Source organism: Maylandia zebra, linkage group LG4 (genome assembly GCF_041146795.1).
Source record: "Maylandia zebra isolate NMK-2024a linkage group LG4, Mzebra_GT3a, whole genome shotgun sequence".
In the NCBI taxonomy this organism is placed as follows: Eukaryota; Metazoa; Chordata; class Actinopteri; order Cichliformes; family Cichlidae; genus Maylandia; species Maylandia zebra.
Window position 1 is genome coordinate 34,362,006 of NC_135170.1, and position 22,673 is coordinate 34,384,678.

The 22,673-nt window shown below is 44.1% G+C and overlaps 2 protein-coding genes across 17 annotated transcripts in view; one reads left to right on the forward strand and one right to left on the reverse strand.

Moving 5' to 3' along the window:
• Positions 1-22,492, forward strand: part of LOC101487767 (RNA binding protein fox-1 homolog 3) — a 431,072-nt gene extending 408,580 nt beyond the window's left edge. For 6 of the 14 annotated variants that reach the window (XM_012920561.3, XM_076883450.1, XM_012920562.3 and 3 more), the window contains 4 exons: positions 151-190; positions 2,441-2,499; positions 5,924-6,002; positions 8,128-14,115. In XM_012920561.3, the coding sequence (XP_012776015.1) occupies positions 151-190; positions 2,441-2,499; positions 5,924-6,002; positions 8,128-8,172 (223 nt within the window). In that variant the 3' untranslated portion in view covers positions 8,173-14,115. Of the gene's footprint in view, positions 1-150; positions 191-2,440; positions 2,500-5,923; positions 6,003-8,127; positions 14,119-16,194 lie in introns of those variants that run through there. The other 8 variants (XM_076883451.1, XM_004556389.5, XM_012920566.3 and 5 more) reach the window with 5 other exon arrangements.
• The window catches only part of LOC143418413 (uncharacterized), a 145,254-nt gene continuing 127,391 nt past the window's right edge, over positions 4,811-22,673 (reverse strand). For all 3 annotated transcript variants that reach the window (XR_013098421.1, XM_076883453.1, XM_076883452.1), the window contains one exon: positions 4,811-5,421. Coding sequence is in view for 2 of the 3 variants with exons in the window: in XM_076883452.1 (XP_076739567.1) it covers positions 5,337-5,421 (85 nt within the window). In the remaining variant the exon portion in view is untranslated. The remainder of the gene's footprint in view (positions 5,422-22,673) is intronic.

Genomic DNA, 22,673 nt, shown 5'->3' on the forward strand with positions numbered 1-22,673 from the left:
ATTTGTGGTACAGCGAGCTAAAGCTGCTAAGAGCTGACCCCACAGACCTGCAAATGGTCAAAATAGGAAAATTGGCAAAGGCTGAGAGTCGGTGGGGTCGGATGCAGTCCAAGTCAACTAACTGTGCTTTCCTGTTTCGCACGTTCACAGGGTGGTGTACCAAGATGGCTTCTACGGTGCAGAGATCTATGTAAGTACAGTTGACTTTTCTTCTAGATGAAACAGAAGTAAAACAGACAAGAAGCCCAGCCCTGGAGACAAAAACGTGATCTCCTCAGCCCCCAGCCTCGCTGCCAAGCTGGCGTCGATTAGGCCTCCGTCTACTGTGCCAAGAAACTCAACAACAAAATTTAAAACCCCCTCAGCTCCTCCCTCCTCTCCCTCTTTTCTTCCTATGATCTCAGACTTTGGCAAAGAGGCAGACCCTGACTCAGTGTCCCATGTCAAGTTTGGTCATTTATTCCTTTAGATTTGTCTGGAGGTTTTTAAGTCTCTCCCCCCCCCCCCCGCCGCCCCGCCAGCTTTCTTTCTTCTTGTTACCTCTCTGGTGTTTTTGCATTCACTCCGAGGGTTTGGCTGGGATATCCCCTGCTTGCCCCAGGGGGTCTGCGCAGACCTGAGTGGAGCCGGTTCCTCCCAGCCATCAGCAAGTGGGAGATAAGAGAAGCCGCAGATAAAGGGATTAACTGTCCCTCTGGAGCTGTCCGTGCAGGCAGGGTCACATCGGGGGCTGGCCCTGCTGCACCTCGCCCTTGACAGAGAAGAGCGTGGACTCTGTGGAGATAATGCTGAAATTACCACGCTGCCCCACTTTGACACGAGTCCAAACGTTTGTGAGGAATGTAATTTGTCCCTTTTGGGTTTTTTTTTTTTCCACCGCAGTGAGATGACTGTCTGTGCAGCAGCAGCAATGACAGTTCCTTCTCACTTTCACCCTGACAAAGACCGGTGTCTGGGAATGAAATGCTAAACCCAAGTGATCCATGACTTACACACCGGCCCGCACGATAGGGCCGTATTTCACCGGCTTTTGTTGTAGGGACACCCACCACTCTGGAAGAGACCCGGGCTGTGCTCTGAGCGATGTTGTTTGTCTCTCACGCTCATTTAGCCACCTCCAGCTAAGTCCTACACAGCTATGTCCCCTGACCGAGGCCTGGCCAGGTCGGTCCATCACTCAAAGCGTCAGGCCGGCCCCTGGTGCTTTACTGCCATTAGTTTTGGCAATGGCCACTGCATTGCTTCAGACTGGCTGAGAGTATGTGAAGGTCTCGAGTGACCAAGAGGGAGCCGTCCCACAGCCCTCAGTGTCCTATACAATCATTCAGTGGACACTGGCGTGCTGTCAAAAGCAGCCAGCTGTTCTGTCAAGGCTTCTGCTAATACATTAGCAGAAGGGGGGGGGGGGAACGAATGCATGCACATATAAATGCACATACGTGGCATGCGCTAATGCATATGCATGCATAGACACACACGGCACACCCACATATTCCCCATGACAAAATAAAAAATGTGCTGCGCGGCCGCGTGCAGGATTTGACAATGTGGGAGAGTGATTTATTGTTCCGTGTTTGTTCAGGCTGTTGCTGTAATCAACACATTCCCAAGGCATGACCGTCCCACAGGAAGTCATCCGCTTCAATTGCTGTGACTTCCTGTCCCCTTGGTAAACATCAAGGAGCGGAATTCGATCGCCGTGGCCCCGATTTCGCTTGCACCCGCGACCTCGGCCGACTCACCGTTACTTCGCGATGTCGCTCTGCATCGGACACCCCCCTCCCCTTGAGTTTAAAAATAAATGAAAACATGCATTATTAAAAGCCACCTATCCACCGTATGGACACAGATGGGCACACACTCCACTGGCACTAATAGAAAAACAGTGGGAGAACAGCTTCATTTTTCAAGGAGAGTAATAGCAGCACTCCACAATGAGGTCTTTAATTCCTTCCCCATTCTGGCAAATGAATACAGCGGTCCTGACTCCCCAATGGTCCGACCGTCTTCTGCCTTCTTTTGTGAGCCGGGGGGGTCATGTATAAGGGGAAAAAAGGGGGAGATCTTCAATTACGGAGCAGCGGCGCGCCCTCAATCTAAAAATGGGCCGAATGTGGGGATTTGGCTCACGTTGCCTCCGGTGCGACAATGACTTGCTCCCCCTAAACGCGCTGCCTCTCAGAACATCATTCATTCTCTTGTTGCCACCACCTGCCTAACACACCATATATCAAACAGCACCCTCTGGTGTCTCACGGGGAGGCTGCAGTCGGGGAGTGTGAGCAGATGAGCAAACTACTGCGTGGTGACATTTAACCATTAAGGCAATTTGAGGCTGTGTGTGCGCAAGTGGTTGTTTTCTTGCGTCTTTGAGAGCTAACCTTTGTCTGCACAGGTAATCACTGATTAAATATGGTGGTATTTTTTTGTTCTTTTACAGGGTGGCTATGCAGCATACAGATTTGCCCAACCCACCACCACCGCTGCTTACAGTGACAGGTGAGGGTCTCAGATTGTATGAGACTGATTCTCTTGTATGTAATTTGAGGGGTTTTAAAGACAAAAATCTCCGTAAAGTTATTAATTAATAGACCCTGTGCACGAGAAAATGCTAACTTCCTGGTTTGAGACCGGATGTAGGGTTGTACGTTTCCGGTAGCTTTACTTTGCGGTCAAGATATCCTCCAAAATCATGTCCAGAAAACGGAAAGATGGCGTTAAGTTACAAAGAGCAGAAGGTGGGAACACTCACCACTGTTGTGTCATAAAAAATCTAATGATCAATTTTGACGTTTAAAGAGTTTAGATCGATCAGTTGTTTGGAGAACTGCAGCAGAAGACACATCGTCCACATTCAGAAGCACTGGTCTGATGATTTAAACAGGTGAAGAATAGTCAAACCAGATGTTTCCCCCGTTATGTTGATATCAGCTCATCAAGTACACACCTACACAGCATGTTAACAAACCGTGAAAAAAAGCCACACCAGCAATCATTCATTTTTTGTAAGGGTTTCTATACATTAATATTTACAAAGGGTATGTTGTGACTTACCTTCAAAATTACAGCGGTTCACCTTTCACCTCGCTGTTTCGCAGATTTTTTAGTGCAAGTTTGCACGTTTTTTTTTACGTCACATCCTGCGTCCTGATCGCTGCAGACGATCTCCTCCGTGACATCTCTCCTGTACAGTACAGAATCGCTGCATCGATCGCTGGCAGTGTGACTCTGAAGTGCAGTACTGTATGTCCACGAAACGTTTTGCACCGTCTTTGCTGCCTACTTGATTTCACCTATTTTAGAACATAACACCCGCGAAATATAACATTTGAATCCATTTTTTCTTTTGCTCTGAGGTGCAGGGAAAAAATATCGACAACTCTATGAACAGCATTTACAGATATATTGGGTAAATGCCCAAGACATCTATAGAAATGTAAATCGCCGCTTAACTTGTTTTGGACCGTAAACCAGGCGCGAATAGCACACCGGAAATAGCATATGCTAACGTGCACATAGTCTATTGGCTGTAACTGGGAATATTGAGGCTGTTTTGAGTGTTTCCCATAATTCCATAAGACAAGGCTGACTTCAGCCATCGTTAGCGTTCACTTCTCAAGTGCTTAAAGAAACAGAAATGCATTGCAGAGCAGGCACAGGCTACTTTTTTTCTCCACGAGCAGCTGTTGAGAAAATGCTGAATTGAAAGTAAAAACACGGACATGTTTCCGATGTGTCCGACTCGGCTCCCGAGAACTTTTGATTTAAAGCAACAAGTTGATCCCACAGGCTGTGAAACAGGGGAAATTACTGGGAGAAGGAAAAAGGAGTGCGCCTCTAAATATGTCCTCATAAATCTCATAAATGCAGCCATCGCTGTGTCGGAGTAGCAAAGGGTGGGCTTCAGCTTTAAATAATTAGTGTTTTCCCACCAAAAATGATCATATCTACAGGAGACGTGATAGTAGGAGAGCGCGTGTGATGAATGGGGGCTGCTCCGGCAGCATTTTACAATATTCTGTGGAGGGTTATTTTGGGTTTCTTCCTCTCGAGTTATCTTATCTATTAGGCAAACCGCTATATTCTTTTTAGCTCGGAGCTAAAGAGCACACACGCGCACGGAGAAAAAAAGACTAACCTTGTTGGACTCGATGAGAAAAGCAGTGATATATGTCGTGACTCTCCGCTTGTGAGGGGAGAGTGGGTATATCACTGCGGTATTTATTAATGGCCTCGGGTCTGTGGAGGGGAGGTGGGGAGACGGAGAGAGGCAGAGATGGACCAGCGGGAACTCTATCACTTCTGAGTGATGTCACTCTGGTTCAGGTGTGCTCTGTTTGAGGAGGCGTCGCTGATTCATTTCGGCCCCGAAAGCCGTTGTCAGCCGGGATGTGGGCCGGTTTGGGAATCTAATCTGGGAAGGATTGAGCATGTCACTTGTGATAACGTACACCCTGCCTGAGAGCCTGAAGATCATATCGATAATGTAAGATTTATCAGGCCTCGCCGCGGTTCGAATTATGAGCAGCCGCGCTCTGCGAGAGCAGAAATTGGACGGCGGCTTTTTTTCCCTCTCCGAGTGATTTAATTCGTGTTTCTCTTGCCTTTACTTTTCTCTGAGATTTAATATAATTCGCCCCAAGTTGTTTGTTTTGCTTTGTCTGTTTGTTTCCTTTTGAATAAGCGGTCATGCCCACTGGATCAATAAGGGTTTGCTGGTGTTGTCTCAGCCGCACCTTATCAGACTTTACCGTGGAGCCGTCAGCCAATCATAAAAAAAGAGGTCGCCGGGATTGAGGAAGGCGTGTGAAACCCTGCAAAATATGAAACATTTATTATCCGAAAAGCCCACACCGCTCACAGGCTGCATTACCAAAGCCCTTTAAGTAACTAAAGAGAGTTGGTACAGGCGAGGCTGATGAATCAAAGAGGCCTTCACAGGAGCCAGGCACATCGTAGAGACCCTGCTAGCTTCCAGTCGGCTCTGTGACATTGCGCGGGGTGGTTTGACCTGCTGTTCGTCAGCGGCGCCACTCTGGTGAGAGTCATTTTGGAGATGTATTAGCCTTAGAGGGCCTGTGGGGTTCAGTGCTCACTGAAGATAAGAGGACCACGGAGACTTCCCCTGACCATCTCACGGCACGGGCCTCCTCCCCAAGGAGCCGAGACAGCCTTTCCGATTTCACGTCCTGCTCGCTGACCTTGGGTGCCGACGGACTTGAATGGGCCGCGCCATATTTAGATCTTATATAACTCAACACATCTCGTACGAACGTCGTACGTCTTGTTGTCTCCTTTAGGAGAATTTCCTCCTCTCTCCACTCCTTTTTTTTTTTTTAATTCCTGGTTGATTTGGTGCCCTCAGTCCTTGGCTGGGTGTGCCTTATCTGCTCCTTGCAGACCCTCATTTGCAAGCAAGAGCTAAAAAAAAAAAAAAAAAAAGAAAGTAAATAGAGGAATATGTGAAGTCGAATAAATAAATAAATAAAGCGCACACATCTTGTCCTGTCTCAGAAGGAAATTGGAAGGATTAGTTCCAAACCAGCAACAATGAAAAGACAGGGGCGTGAGCCCAGTGTGCAGCCTCGGTAAACAAGAGCAGGGTGAGAGAGCGAGCCCTCCAGCGCCAACTCTGCTCTGCATCCTTCTTTTTCTGCCTCCCTCCGCTCATTACCTATTCTATCCAGCTAATCAAGATGACAATGAAAAGACAAGTATAATTCACCAACCTTTGAACTCCCCTTTTTGAACCACCTTGTATAAAGCAGGAAGCCCAGGAGGCCGGGGAGGGAAATAATTGATTGCGTTAGAGACTTGAAAGGGTTTACTTGAGGGGTTGAGCATTAAACAAGCATGCATAAATGTTCTTCTCTCCTCGTCAATGATAGATCAATGACCGCGTTCTCTGTCCCCTGTTGTGCAGCTATGGCAGAGTCTATGCAACAGCAGACCCTTATCACCACACGATTGGCCCTGCAGCCACATACAGTGTGGGGACCATGGTAAGTCTATGAGAGCACCGCCTGTTCCTGTCTGCACCCTCCATGACACAGGCTACAGCACACACACACACTCCAAAATAAAGACCAGAGACTTCACTCGTCACTGGTTTTTATTTACGGGTTGTTCATTAATCGATTCGGGTTTTTGTCATGCTATCTGGCACACCCTAGTGGGCAGTACTGAGTAGTACTGTGAAGCCCTGGCATGTGGAAATTGGCTCAGATATTAAGTGCAATAAACTTCTGCAATGCCATGCAAGCTCACCTCCTGCACTATTGATCTGACACAAGTTCCTCCTGAAGTGAGAATGAGTGATCACTGCAGTCTTTTCTCCCTCTCCCAACACGAGCTTTACATGTTACATAACAGATACATTTCCAAGCTTTGTTTTCATCCTACATCGCTCAACTTGCTCCCGAGTGCGACAGATCATCTTCTTTTTGTTCCCCCCCCCCCCATTCAGTCAAACCGAACCCGAAAAGATGAGGTCGAACTGTTAATGTCTGTTTTTAGCTAGCTTTTGCAGCTACTGTAACATCAAAGATGAAAAGTGACGATAAACAAACGAGGATTTTTTCCGAAACTGAGAGTTCCTCTTTGGTTTTGTTTTACGACGGCGAGGAGGATGATGAGGAGGAGGGAGTTGGGCCGGGCTCGCAGACCAAACCTAGAGATTAAGGCCCATCAAACGCATGCAGCAGTGTGCCGTGGGACATAAAAGAGAGAGCGAGACTGAGGGAGGGAGTTGTCTCACCCTCCTCTCCTGCCCACAAGCTTGATCGGTGGCGTGTTCTCAGCTTGAGAAATGACTCAAATTCATCATTACAGCATGCATGCGATTTTTCAACAACTTTAAAAAAGAAGCGTACAGTTCCCCGGTGCAGCTGCTAGCTAAAAGCTTTCATTAATTAAGACATTTCTTTTTCCTCTTCATTTACTTAATTAAAAAAATGTGCTTGAATGTTTTTTATTCTTTCTTCTCTTCCCTCCAAATTTCCTTCCTTTCCTCTGACACTTTAATCGTCCTCTCAGCGAATGTAGAAGTCAGGATCTGGACCCTAAAAAATATCTAATGTGGTGTGTGTTGGGAGCTCAGGGAGCTAACGCAGGCTTGTTTGTGTGTGTGTGTGTGTGCTCGTGGGTTCACGGGGCGCTGAACAAATGGCGAGGCTACTGGGATGCAGGCTGTGCTGAGGCCAACATCTAATAAACTCCTAAGCTAAAGAGAAAAGACCAGTTTGGTTCCTAATTCTTTAATCATATTTGATTAATGGTTCTCCAGCAGCGAGGAGTCATTTTTGCATTTAAAAGCTATACAATAATTAGTTCCTCTGAGGTTGAGGTTGGAAATTCTCTTTACTCGTTTCCAGCTTACAGAAGCATCTCGTACGGATGAAAGTTTTGTACAAGCAAGAGGGCTCCGCGAAATTAGGCAAAATTAGCCTTTGAAGACATTCGGTAGCCTTTGGAGTTTGCCTGAATTCCTAATTGCAGCAGAGCCACCGAAAGATGAGAAGGACTGCGTGTGTGTGCGTGCATGTGCAGGTGTGCATGCATAGGCCCACTTGCATGCTCTATGTGTGTCTGCCCTAGATATCTTGAGCATGGTGCTAAATCTAAGGGCTAATATCCTGTGGTGGTTTGGCCCTCCAGAAAGGTGCAGGCACCTCTGCCAGACTTGAAAAGGAGCCGTGATTAAACCTCTCAGAACTTATTCTGCTTTAGTCCAATCTCTGATATTGTTACGGCCGTAAAAGGACAAATCTCTGTTTTTCAATTTATTTCTAAGCGTAATGAAATCAAAATGTATTCGCCGTTCAAGAAAGTGCTCTATCTACATGCATATAAACAATTTCCTCCGTATGAATTGCACCAGTTAAGCTCCGAATCCAACAATCCACTTTACCTCCCGTTCCTAACACACACTCGGATTGTATGCAATCGGGGAATTTATTCAACAAAACCCGTTATTGGCTTCAGTGTCTCAAACTCTCAATCTGTGTCGAGATTATACGTATATGAAAACTCAATAAGTTAAAAGGAAGGAAATTTGTGGAGAAAGAGAAACCGACTCTAGCTGTCACCTGAATACTGATTGGTACTTTTTCATCTTTGATGTTGCAGGCTAGCCTATACAGAGGAGGGTACAGTCGCTTCACTCCCTACTAAAAGAAAGAAAAAAGCGAGAAAAGACAGAGACATTACCCACAACAAACAAACGAAAAAAAAATCCTCTCTTTAAAAAAATAAAATACAAACACAAAACGAGCGAACACCCAGTCCTTGGCGGAGAGTTAAATCTAACTAAAAGCTTCCAGGTCCACATGCTGAGCCCCTCCCCTGACACTCGCAAGCAGATATTTCTACAACAACCTTTTTGATGTCATCATTGGTCTGCTCTTGTTTCGTATTCATTTTGTGCTTTTGGTTTTCTTTTGGAAAGTTTTATGCACATGTGCATTATCTTGACTGCTGTATATGGGTGCTGTGTCACCATAACCAATGTGAGCCTACTGCAGCACGCATGGTGCATGCTCAGAGGTGTGTATATGCAGCTGCTGTCATCTGACTAAGAATATACTGGGGCATTTCTATCCTGTGTGTGTGTGTGTGCACACAACAAAGAGAAATCAGGTTGATGGTGAACACTGATCCATCCCATTTAATTCCTTTCCCAGCTTTTATCATCGAATCTTTGACTCATCCAGCACGCAGAAGTGCAGCACGCTTAATGCTGACGAGCATGCCTTGGTAATTCTTAGTTCAAAGACAGCACTGCTCTGATTGCTTTCTTTTTTTTCCTCAAACATTGGAGTGTCCTACTGTTGTGCACTTGCAGTGGAGCCTTACAAGCTGTATTATGTGGTATGACAGCATGCAGAGTAAAGGGTCATGAAGGTCAGATTTCTGTCTTGAACTCACAATGCTCATATGCCAGCCCGGTCTCTTGCAAAGCACCGTGCATTTATATGCAACTGTTCTGCATTAGCTGCTGTGTTTTGGGGGAAATGTGACACCGGCTGTGTTGATGTGCAGCGATTCATATAAGTACAGCTGAATGTAAATATGGGGGATGAGCATTTGCATTTCCCACCGGCGGCCTGTGTTCGCATCTTATCTCATGCTCACTGGTATTTTTAGAAATTTGATAGGACCATGAAACATGTGCTTTAAGCCGCCTTAAATTACTTTAAGGGATAGTTGTCTTTTATTAGATCCTGTTCCAGTGATTTTTTTTCTCCCAGGCGATTTAAAATTAGTTCTTCTGCTTTACACCGCCTCTCCAGGAGACATTATACAAAAGTTCTGAATTGGCTGAAAAGTTCTTCTGACGACACGTAAACAGAACTTTATCTGCAAAGTTGTTGGAGCTCAGCTCATGAATGTACTTAGTTTTCGTCTTTGTAGCGTCGCATCAACACATTTCTGAGGCGCACAGTTTGTGTCGCTGTAGCCATCGAAGCAGACCAAACCCTACCCTGCACTGGTTTTAACACAAGTCATTAAAAAAAACGACAAACCAGCAAAAAGAAGTGAAACTGTGCGATCCTCAGAATTCCAAAGTTTGGGAACACCTGCTCGAAAGGATAAAGGGACCAGGCACTGGAATATGGGAATCTAGAATTTGCATTAAAATCCATCCGATTTATAAAAAACAAAACATTTAAAAGCTGAAAAGCAACACGCTGTGACCAGGTTTGTCCACCAGAGGGCACTTTGCAACACGTTTGTGCGAGCCGCACAGAAAGTTAAACGAATAAATGTTCATACTTCACGGAAAGAAAATGAATTGAAATATTTGGCCTCAGTCTTAAAGAAAAAATTATAGTGTCAGTAAAGCTCATCTTGGGTAAATTAATTACACTTGAAACATGAGTGCAGGGAATCCATAACGATATCGTACGTGTGCTGGAAACACGATGTAGAGATTCATTTTTAAATATGAACCAAAAACCTGCAGTGGACTTTCTTACATGTCTGATGTGCAGGATTAGTCAAATAATTGATTAGTCTACTGACAGACAAAGTAATGCTCCCAGCTGCTGCGTCTTATTGTAAACTGAGCATCTTTTGTTTTGGCTTTTTTGGTTGAGCAAACTAGACAATTTGAAGCCATCGCTTTCGGCTCTGGGAAGTCACGATAAGCCCCGCGAACAATTTCTTCTTCACACTTCACTGACTAAATGGGTAAATCGGTTAATCAAAAATTTGCATAACATTGTGCAGCGGTTCCTGTGTGTCTGCAGTGTACGTTTCCCCAAAACGCCATTGTTAAACGCAGAATAGTCGCATGTGAAGTGAGTTTGCAGAAGACACGGTTGCATATTCTCACTAATACAACACGGGGGGTGATCTGTACACAAGGTTTACGCTAACCCCACACATCCGTCACACGGGAATGACACAGCACTGAGGTGGGTTAACCCTGGCAGAGGGCTGTTCTTCTACAAGTCACCGCTCTCTTTTTTAAGCATTGCACAAAATGTTTTACCTCAGGATGAGCTAACTGAAACTCACAAACTAGGATACAGTGCTACTCACTTCTCAGCCGGCAGGACAGTTTCCTTTCTAACACAACCAGCAGGTTTCGGAAGAGCTAATTTTTCAGTTTTTTCTTTAAGCAGAGACCCCATGATGATAAAATAAAGACTGTACTGTTGTTCTTTACTAAAACTACTGTATTATATATATATTAAGACATATACTGTATACACACACAAGTCCAGGAAGATATTATATATGAAAGCACCCAGGAGTTAGAAGACACAATGTAAATGTGTGTAGAGTGCAGACTTACTCGCCTCTTCGTCGACATGCGGTCATTGCATTGGCTTCTATTACAACTTTGTGCTGCGTGAGGTGGATTTAAAAGAAACTCTGTGTAGCCGCTGTTAGCTGTCGAGATTTAAGCGCAGCTACGGAAATGCAACTGAAAGCTTTTGCCAATAATATTTAATTTCTATGTACTCACACTCAAAGTGTTGTGGTCTTAAAAAAAAATCTGTTTGTTGCACTTTATTTGTTTTCCTTTTTTTCTTTCTGAGATGTAATATATTTATAAAAAAAGTATCATATACAGCTAGTTATGTTTAGTCGAGATGTTAAAATGATATAGAGTAATGTTGTATATCAAAAAAGAAAAAAACACCCATTATCTCATAAGTAAAAGAAAAGTCTTTACGTAGGTAAACAAACATTATTCTTCCTTTTGTATGCTAGTACGTACGCTCCGCACCGTTTGGGGTTTTTTATAGAACAAACTTTGAATATTATTTTTACCATTTTAAAAAACGGGAGAACTGATTGTACATTTGTAGGAGTTTCTCACATAAACTCTGCAGCAGAGTACACGTGTGGGCGTTCAGTTAGTGACCACTATTAGACTGGAATGAAATCGATTTGTTTCTTTTTTAGAGCTGAATGTGTGTGCCTATGTGAGATATATATATATATATATATATATATACATACATATGCATTAGATTGTGTGAGGGAGGAGAGAGATGGGGGAGTGAAGGCAGTTCGCTAAAACACTGTAGTTTGCAGTAAGCTAACAGCTTTGCATGACTTCACTCTTACGGTCCCTGTAATAACATGACGACACAGACGCTCTGACCTCATAAAAGATTCAGTGGCAATGAAAAAATGACGATCTGATCACGCTCCAGCATTTATTTTACCTCATGAAGGATGTTTAGACGTCCAGTTTCCTGAGCGGAGCAGGTGCACGTGCTAATGCTTTGACAGACAGTGATCGTACATGAAAACTGGTTGAAAGTGAAGCTTGATCACTGTTATCAATGTCAAAAGGTAGAAATTACCTCAAATTTGTCCAAACCATAGATTATTAGCCAATCACAGCTCTACCACAAACTACGCTGTCATAAACAACAGAAGAATTTATCAACTGTGGGGAGGAAGAACTACTTTTATGCTACAAAACTACTATAAATGATCAGAGTTTACAAACAAACGACAGATTCTGTTGTTTTAATGCAGGGGTCTCAACCTGGAATGAGCTGTGGGCCACTGCTGATACTGGATCTCATTGGAGGACCAAGTAGTACAAAAAGAAACAAGAACACACCCAAAACTATTTACAATAATGCAGCGTTTTGTTTGTTTGCTTTTAATTTCAGATACTTTATAACAAGACAAAACTGCAAACATGAACACAGTTTTCCCTCATTCCTAAATAACTGAAGCCGTTCGTTGAACTACCAAATAAACACCTTGGTCCTCTCTGGCCACACACGTGGCAGCACTTCTGCTATCACTTCATTTTTAAAAATAAAATAAAAATTCAGATATGCCAATGTTGCCTTCATATTAAATCTTTTTTTAACATTGCACTCAACAACAAACAAATCCTCCCAACAAAAAAGTAACTTCAAGGATCAAATTACATTATATTTCTTCATGTTAACATACGGCCTTGATAAGTATCGTGGGCTCGAGTTTGAGACCCGTGATTTAAATTAAAACGAATTAATGATCACATTCTATATAAAACTGGATACGGATTCATCTAAAATCAAGATTTACGCTGTAAGTTGAACTTTGTTTCAGTGATTTTCGTCACGTACACATTTGATGATTTGTAAAAATTTAATACATGTAGGGTTTGCCTACATTAGCATGAGCACGTGCAGTCCAAATAAGGGAACATGGAGATTTATTTGGGGATGCACATCCACTTTTCCCCTCCGTCATGTTATTCCGGGGACAACTTTGAGTACTGTCATCTGGAATTGCTCCTATCAGTCTGCACGGGTTTGTCAACAGTTTACAGAAAAAGTTAAAATAAGCATTGTTTAACCGTTTCAGTGTCAGCTTATCAAGGCTTAAATGGTAAGATATAACATTAATAACTGGCAGTCAGTATTGTAGAGGTCTGAGCCGTTTTTATTATGCTTATGTAAGTCAAAGGTAACTTAAATGTGAATTTATTATACAAACACTTTAATATTTTTGGGTTTGTTTGCTTTAGTTGTATTCCACAACCAGCTTAATATGCAACTAGACCTCTAATTGATCCAAATATGTGTTGGTACTTATTAATAGTAGTATATATGTTTACATATCAGCTGAAAATACTCTTCATCCATCGTTTATATTTATAGGTATTCACTAAGCCCTGATAAGCTGGCAGGTGAATTTATTAATCCACCTAAAATATTTGTACAAAAGAAAACCAAGCAAAAAAGTTACTGTACTTGTATATACATACACACACACACCCATACACTATATCACAATTCTCTGAGTAACTGTTTTATATGTATTCCTATATGAAGTGGGGTCATCTGTGTATTTTCAATTCAGCTGAACTTGTTCTTGAATTCTATGTTCTCTTTATAATGAAAATATATTGTCTGAAAGGTGTAAAGTAATTCTTTTGGGTTAATTTCATAGCTAAAAGTATGCTATTATGAGCCTTTTCTTTATTCATGAATTCTTTTGTTGTCAATATGTGACATATATATAAGTAACCTCTGATTGTTTTCTGAGTGTCAGAATAAAGCAGTTATATGATCATCATGTCTGCCTTCACACATGGATGTTGTTGTTGCTGTTGTCAATCTAAGACTTTCTCACCACAGTCTAAATTTCCTACCAACCAAAGTCAGTTAACAAAAATAGTCAGTACAGATCTTTTCTTCTTCTTCGCTTCATTGAGATTTAAGCGTCGAATAAGCCCAACTTATTGCTACGTGTAGCTCTTTCAGGTTTTTTTTAAGTTGCTCCTTTGTGGCACAAAATCAAACAGCGGGGAGACTATTAATAATTTAAGTTGAGGTAACTGCTCGTCCACTGTCGTGTATTCCTGTCATAAGTTGTGTTGGTTGACAGACTGATCTGATCACGCTTAAATGATCCAAACAGGAAATGGGTAACTTAGAGCACAAGGTTAATAATAAATTGTGGAAAATAAATGAATACATTGAAGCTGTAGTGTCACACTGGAACTATAATAACTAATAAACTCAAAAATTAAAGGCCATGAACACCACAAACTGAAAGGTTGGCGCTAGACTGAATCAGCTGTTGTGATTGGTTGTTTTGGTCAGGTGACTCAGCGGTCCCCAATCCCTGGGGCATGGACCAGTAACGATCCGTGAGTCGTTTGGTACCGGGGTGTGAAGTTTATGGTTTTTAGAGTTTTTAGTGTCAACTCGTCGTTTCCCGTGTTGTAGTTGTGTGTCTTATTTTGAAAGGAATATTTAGGCGTTACCATAACGATCAGATCATTAAGGGGCAGACAGGAGGATGCTACGCTCAATGTTGTTGGTGCATTTTAGGAGGACGCTGCTAATAAAGTTACATAATTACACAGTGAAGTCACGTTTATTATTATATTGTTGTATTTATCCGCCACACCTTAAAGGATGGGGACCGCTGAGGTAACTGATGAAAAAGGTTGCGTGGGAGCCAATCAGGTCGGTTGCGGACTTGTTGCATCAACTTGTTTGCCTATGACGGGCAGCCAAAATTAGCTTCAGAAGCTACACCACACAGCTGGTTTCAGCAGGTCTCCTCTAACCTCAGACGAAAGATTATTTTCAGGAGTCTTTGGTGTTTTTGAGGACCTTCACTACCATAAATGCTGTTAGGGAGAAACTGTGAGGGGAAAACGCGACGGATGGACGCTGTCGGTTAGCTACCTGATGACGCTGTGGAGGCGGTTGCGTGCAGCTGAAGGTGTTGAGGACTTGGATAAGAGCCTCACTTCTGTTAGAGATGAGCAGCACAAATAAGCTTCAAACCCCTCTGAGCTGTGATTACACACCTCGGATTTGGAAGGGCGGGTTTCAGAGCTCAAAGATTATTTTCTGTAGTGGTGACAGTGTTTAAGGATCTTCACCTACTCTGCCTTTGTCTTAATAACGATCCAGCGACTGTTTAGCCCGTGTAACGTTCCAGCAACATCCAAACTAGCGTCCGCTCTCCTTCACTGCACGGTGGCAGCACAAACAGATTAAAACTTGAGGAAATAAACCCCAAACTGTCCGCAGGGCTCAAAGCTGACATGCACACTGTTAAGCAGACTTCACAAACTATGAGTGAGAGCAGCACAGGCTCTCACGCCTGAACCATCCCCTCCCCTGAATCCTTCACATCCGTGGGTGATTAATATATTTGTGTCTGCAGTCCTTCCAGTTCCAGGCTGCCTGACAGCGAGGCCTATATGTAGCTGCAGCGCTATTGTGCTCCCTCCCTGCTGAGCCGTAAGACCGCATGTGGATATTTTTGTATGGTGGGTCCCCAGCGAGCGCTCAGTAAATCCGAGGTATAGAATAGATAGAGGAGAGGAAAAGCTTGGGCCAGTTCCTCTCTGGGAAGAGCCAGATTGGGGCGGGGGTGCAGGGTGGAGGCTGATTGAGCACGCCACTTGTTTGACTGTTTGTCTCTGCTGGTTAGGAGGTGGTGGGGGGACTGGGCGGGGTGATGCACTACAAAGCCATTCTGAAATTAAAGCCTCATCTTCTTTCATTTATTTATTTTTTCATCAGAAGCTCAACAGAGCTGCCGAAGATCACTGTGAATTAGGAAGCGTCTGTCACGACGAGGGTCCCGGGACACTCGCCTCGCCCACACCCCTCCACCCCTCTCTCCCCAGCTGCCATCCGGCCCCATTATACGCTGAGACTTTTCACTTTGTGCTGCCAAACTGCCGATCTCCACTCGCACGATTACAGCTCGCTCTGATCTGTATCCTGGGGAGAGCAGTAGCTTTGGTTTTGGCATGCGTGAGACCTCTACTCCCGCTTCTTTTATGCCGCATTACAAGAGCGCGATGAAACGCGAATGACGCCGAGCTCCCAAACTTTTTCGCAGTTGAGTTGTAGACGCTGTGGCTCCTGTTGCTGGTTTCCACGCCGTGTCTTAACCTCAACTTCTGAACTTTTTTAGTGTACATTGCACAGATGGGGCGGAGGGGGCTTTAAAGCGAGCGCGGGTTGTTTACTCCATACGTTGTTCCATATGTTTACCAGTGTTGGTTTCTCTCAGAGAACTATGCTGTCGGCGACACGATCCTCGCCCCCAAAAAACTTACTCAGAGAGGCACAAAGTTGCACCGAGCTGCTGCACACTGACTCTTCACAGCACCTCTCATTATGCATGTCTATCAGAAACATAACTTTCTGCATATTCACCAGTCTTCCCGCTTCTCTCCCCTGTTTCTAGTAAATACAAAATGAAGAGCTGTACTCAGTATTGATGGACATCACAGATGAAAACAACGAAGAGAGGAGAACTAGCTTTAAGAAAATAACAAAAGAAGAAGAAGACAAGGAGGAGTCCCTCTACTGAGGCTGGCGAGGAAAGACGGGAGGCGTACAAAGTGGCGCCGCGGCAGTGGTGTCAAACCAGCCACAAACTTGACAGACGGAGTGAGCCAGTTTCCACCAGGGACCACCTTTTTGCCGGGTAGAAAAAGACAGAGAGAGAATGAAAAGTGTCCCGTTATTATAAAACATTTTATTTTTCTATACTTTTGTGATTTACAATGGTAAAAAAAAAAGTGTGTATAAAGCAGTATATATGTACAAATCTGTTTTTATGTTTTTTGGTAAGGGAGATGAACAGTTGGCCCTTGATGCTGATTCTGTGGTATGCAGGAAGGAGGAGGGAGGAGCCCCGCCCCCCCTCCTCTCTCTGTGGCACACTGCTCTGTCGCCGAGGTCGTGTTTGAAAAAAAAAAAGTTACAAAACAAAACAGAAAAGGTGGCAGGGAGAGCTCGGCATCCAGGCAGAAGCACTTTCTATGCTGTACTTCCTGTGGGTGGAGTCAAAGGTCAACCTCCTGGTCTCACTGCTCCGCCTTCTTCCTTCCAACCTCCTTCCTTCCTTCCTTCCTTCTCGGGCCGGTGATGACGCTCTTTCCTCCTTGTTGCGGTGTCACTGGCCTGCAGCGCCTAGCGTTAGCAGCGTCCCCCGTGGATACTGTTGTGATGTCACTTCCTCCCGGCAGCACCATTGGGCATCCCCGCCCTCCCCAATGGGCAGCATCACTGGTTTACAGCGTTGGGGAGTGGGGGGGGTGAGCCACGGCGGGACGGTGAGACGGTGTAAAGCCGAGCCTCCCCGTCTGCCCCTCTCCACGCCCCAGCAGAGGTCACTGACTGAGGACTAGTTAGAGAACACGGCGCAGAAGTCGCCGACTTTACTCACCTGCCAGACTCCGAGCCCAAGCCTTTGCGTCACTCCGCACCGACGGACAAACTGTCAGACCAACGCGACGATAAGGTGCGTACGACTACCAAGGATGCACGTTTCCACCTGACGAGAATAACTCATCGACGTCCATGTAACAAATTGAATTATAATCGAATAATCCCATCGTACTACATCAGCAGGTGCATAACCAAAACACAAGCCTGAGGCATATAGACTTATGTCGCTAGATAAAACATATAGAAATACAGTAGTGCCCATCCAACGGTAATCGAGGAACTAGGGCTGAAATATGTCAACTTTTCTTTGTCCGTGTATTCTGAGAATATTTATTTGTGTGTTTTTTGTATTTTTTTGCAGCACTGAAAGTTTTAAACAGGAAAAAAAAAGTTTTAATTTGGTGGAAGCGAAACCTTAATTCTTTATATCAGGAAAAATCACTGTAAACGTGTTAAATCAAGAATGTTGGTTCAGTTTTTGAATGTACTTTAATGTCTAGGGTGTCCAATAAGTATGTATTCTTTTTCTGTATATAAATATATATACATATCTATTATATGGGCTGTGGTGATGTCAGGGAATAGAGGGGGTGGGCAGGAAAGCCTCTGGCCCCCAACATAGATATCAGACCCCTCCCACTAAATATGTCCCTGATATTTACTGTAACATGTGATCATGTGTTATATGATTGAAAGTGTGACGGTGATAGTGTGAACTGATCTCCCCCGACATCGCCCCCCGAATCCCACGTTTACCACACAAGCAAATGTATACTGTGCACAAACACACACAGGTTAACAACACAGGCAGGATCACACACACAATCCCCAAACTGCTTTTTTCCCCTCTTTTTTTGTGCCCCACTCTGAGCAAAAACACCACATCCCACTTTCAGACACTTCACAAAAAGAACCACATCTGCGCGCTAACTCCGGCCCCGCGCCGGAGCTCCAGCACTTGCTAATTAGCGCAAAGTTTAGTGGGATAAAAAGTTTATGAATATTGATTTTTCTTTTCTTACTTGAACCAAAGCATGATTTGAACACACAGTCTCAGTGCTCTTTGATCAGGAGACAGCGGGACTCGGTGATGACGGCGGAGCCCGGATGTGTATTGACGTGACCCAGATTTCATTCGCTCATCGCCGCCGAGGTAGAGCTCGCTCTCCCGCTAACGTAACGAGCCTCGCTGACGAAGCTCGGCTCGCGGCTTCCTGCGGCAGCTGCCTCGGTTTATGAGCCGCTGTTCTGGCGCTGACCCTGGTGGGCGGGCGGTTTTATTGCGTATTGGAAACAACCTGCTGGCCCTGAGGAGAAACTTTATCAGAGGCGAGCGGGTTCGGGTGAAGCACAACTTTGTTTGAGAGTTCAGGGTACACTACTTGGTAGTGGTTTTGTGTGAGTGGTTACAAGAGGGTAAGACTAGGTTAAGCTCCTGACTTCCTGTACAAAACTACAGTGTGTACTGTTATTATCCTGTACAGTAAATCTCACCTCACACTTCTTGATTAACTTCATCTTATTTCAGGTTAAAAAAAGTACTTGTTCTAAATCAGGGCTCCTACCCACGCGACCTCTGTTCATCCGTAGACAGCTTCTCATATATTACAGAGTATCTATATCATGCCAACTAACTGTCGTGAAGTCTAATTGGGGTAAAGTCGGTCATTCGTTCTCCCATGCAGCGATCACACGCAGGCTTAGCGTCTTCATACCTGTAGGTTTGTCACGCGGTTCCTCTGGCCTACTTACGGGTTACAGCCCCGCGGTAGGGCAGAAGCAACGCAGGAGCAGGCTGGAGTTTTACTTCGATGGCAACTTTGTGGAAAGCAGAGCTTCTCTGAAAGGAAAACGGGGGGAAACCTAAATGGTCACTACATGATCAGCAGCGATAAAGAGCCACAGTTTGTCGTTTGTTTTTTAACGAACTTTAGGTTTTGGTCAGATGTTCGGATTTTGTCCACTGAAATATCTATGCATTCTGCAACAAGAACACTTGATGTCATGTGTGATAGGCACATTCTGGGTAGACAGCACTTTTCTCTACTTCTTCTAGTCAACTCCTAGCTGATAAAACCTAAACGGATAACACTGGTATTATTATGCATTTTAATTTTGTCAGCAAATCTCAACACAAGACAAAAAAAAAAAAAATTTGTTTCTGATTTTTCTTGTTTTTCTGACTTCCACTTTGACCGTGTCTCTTGGTTTATAGTGAAGACTATTATGTGTGATTCGCATATTTAAAAAACTCGTATCGATCGTATCCTGGCTCGTTACGCCGCTCCTGGAAAAGCCGTTTTGGCGCCTTTAGTCTTAAAATCCTTCTTTTTCTTCTGATTGGCTCCCAGAGCTTCAGGCGAGGGGAGATTCTCGAGACGACCGTGTAAGGAGATCCAACGCTTCAAGCTTTCAGCTCACAGGGATTACAATAACACACGTTCGCCTAATTAAACGAAGGCTTCAGCAATCTCTCACATATATGATATAAACCTGAAATAAGTCCCCTTTAAAACCGAGGAAGCAGCTGGCCGCTATACTTTTTGTAAGCATTGCTCAAACTGAAGTGCATTACTTAGGGACTGTTTCCAGCAGCTGATTAATCCACATTTGGTGCTCTGGTGAGTATTTGTGGCAGCAGAGGTGTGTGTGTGGGTTCAGGTCAGAGTAAACTATAGTGTGTGTTTCCGTGGTAATCAAGGACAACAGTGTGGCTCCCTGCTGGGATTTTAACGGTTTCTGGCCAACAATGAAGCTCTGCAGATACATCTGGCACACACACACACACACACGATACTACACTGCACCTCTGCTCGTTTTATTGCATTTGATGTCAGAGGTCAATATAAAGCATTTCTACGGGGCGACGATACAGACGCATGTAATATATTAGGCTGCCACGGTTTTAGTTCTTAACTGCTAACTTGAATTTTTACAGTACAGTGGTTCACAGTCAGTATAACCGTTTCTCTAGTTTTTCCTCTGAACAATATTAGTCACAGTAGTCGTCGTAGTTTTAGTAAGAGTAGTTCGGGATTTCGTGCAATTCTCTTTAGAGTCCGCTGGATTTTTGAGGCCGGCGCTCACACCAGTGTTTAGGCAGCAGGACATTCTGATGAGGATTTATATGGGCCAGTATTCTTTTATAGATATGTAAGTACACAGTATTTTAGAGCGATATATCAAATAACTAACGATGTGGTCACCGTTCAGTATTCCAGCAATGTATTTCAGAAACACTTTAGCAACTTAGAATAGAGACACGCCTCGACTCCATGATGCTGCTCTGCTACATGTGCTGCAAACGGCGTCGGCGCCCCTCCGCTGGGAAAACCGAGCAATGACTCCATTTAGAAATTAACCCGACCCGCTTTTTTTTCTACCTTGTACTAAAAAAACAAAACAAAACCAAAAAAAAAGTTTTACAAAGAATGAAAACAGAGTTTTTACGTCACACTGGACAACTTACATGACTATGATGAGCAAATATCACTAAACCATCGCTAAATCTAATGACGTGTTCAGACCAATTTTGATACACACAGTCTATGCAAAAGGTGCAAATTCAAACCGATTTGCACCGGGTGAGGCGAGAATAGAGGCAAATAAACAGCCGCGGGGTTTCAGCGAGAAATTCACTTCAAGCTGTGCTGTTAAAGCCGATCAGCTGCTTCCCCTGACTCAGCATCCGAGAGATACGAGGGGGGAGGAAGAGTTTGGAGAAAGTTTCAGAGGAAATCTGGAACCGGGCGTCCCATCGGTCGCTGGGGTGAATATTTAGGGGTTGCAAAACGATCCAAAACCAGCAACCGCATTCATGAGAGTCACACAAAGTGAAACTCTGTTTCATGTTTGGTCTGAACACCACGTTAGAGCCGCAGCTTCAAGGTGATTTTCACCTGCATTCCTGCCCATTAAAACAACGACACTACACGTGTGCACACAACGTGGGTACATCGCTTCCTCTTTAGTGTTCGAGCGTGTAAACAGCTTTACAGATGACTTTTGGCCAACTTTTGAATTATCTTGAAAAGAAAAAACAGACGGAGTGAGAGAGAAAATGTTGTCCTTTATAACTTTTTGCTGGTACGTGTAAAGAATAGAGCTCATCCTGCTTACGGGTAGAATTCTGTCCTAGTAGCTTTCATTGCATGAAGTTATCTTGTCACATTTTCTGACTGAGAACAGCTCCTGTGAACAAAGCTTCCTTTAAACGTGCTCACCAAGCCTCACGGGAGCTGCGCTCGAACAGTTAAAAAAACAACAAAAAAAGTCTTTTGATCCGTGTCAATATGAAAAGTATCTACTACATTTTAAATGATGTAATCTGAGTAGTTAGATGTTTGTAATGTCTCTTTCTCCAGTGGTCAAGTCTGGATTATAGGATACATGAAAATTTTTAGGGACTTTTTGTTTCATGTTTTTGTTTTTTTGGGGTCGTTTTAACTGTGGCTGTTTGTCTCTGTCCGCCGGTGCAAAGTCTGAACTTCCAAGTTTACATCTGCATCCATTTGTTGTGTCCAAAACTCCAGCCTGCGCCTTAACAGTGGGATGGAGCGGGGGTGGGTGTGTGTGTGGGGGTGGGGTTGAAGTGACCCTCCCTTCTTTCTTTCCTTCCTTCCTTCCTTCCTTCCTTCCTTCCTTCAGATGCCTTTAGTATAACGAACTGGTCCTGATCTTCCTGAGCACAACTGCTTGAGCTGTGACACTAGCAGGATGTCCCCTCTGAGAGTCTGCCCTGTCCCCGCCTCCAGCACACCCGCCCCAGTACTACCATCCCAATCCCCCCCTGCCCTGCCCCCAGCCTTCTAGTATGTGAGTTGACCGGTCCCCTTTTGTATTCCTGGTGTTCTGTACATAATGACCTTCCCTTCCCTCTCCCGTCCTACCCGCCCCCGGCTGTCCTTTCAGGGGGAAAAAAAAAAAAAAACATCCTGACTCCCCTGAAATCTTGTATTTTGTTCTAATAATGACGAAATTTATTTATAAGGATTTTTTAAAATCTAACTCTTTCTCCTTTTGTAAATGTTCCAGTTAAATAAAGTTTAAAAAAATGTTAAAAAATTAAATGGATATATTGAAAGGTTAAAAAAAAAAAATGTCTCTAGAAGTCCCCGCCCCCTCCTCTGGCTCTGTACTCTGAACTTTGTGTTTTTGTTTTTTCTCTTTCTGTATGCTTCTCTTTACGTGCTTCAGATGAAGAGTTCTATTTATTATGACATTAACGTTATTATAATTATGACTAATTATTAATATTATCATCATCCTCATCATCCTCATTATTATCATTAATAAACTTGTCTACTTCAGCCTCCGCGTCTCCGCTGTTTTGTGGTGAGTGATGAGTTGCTGGATGCTCGGGACGCGCCGGGGCTCGCGGTAACGCTACAAGTCCCACGACGCCGCGTGACACGAGCCAGGTGGAATGGGGGCGGGGCCACGCTTCCAGACCCATTTGTCTTGTGCCGGAGCCCCTCTGGGGCCGCATGA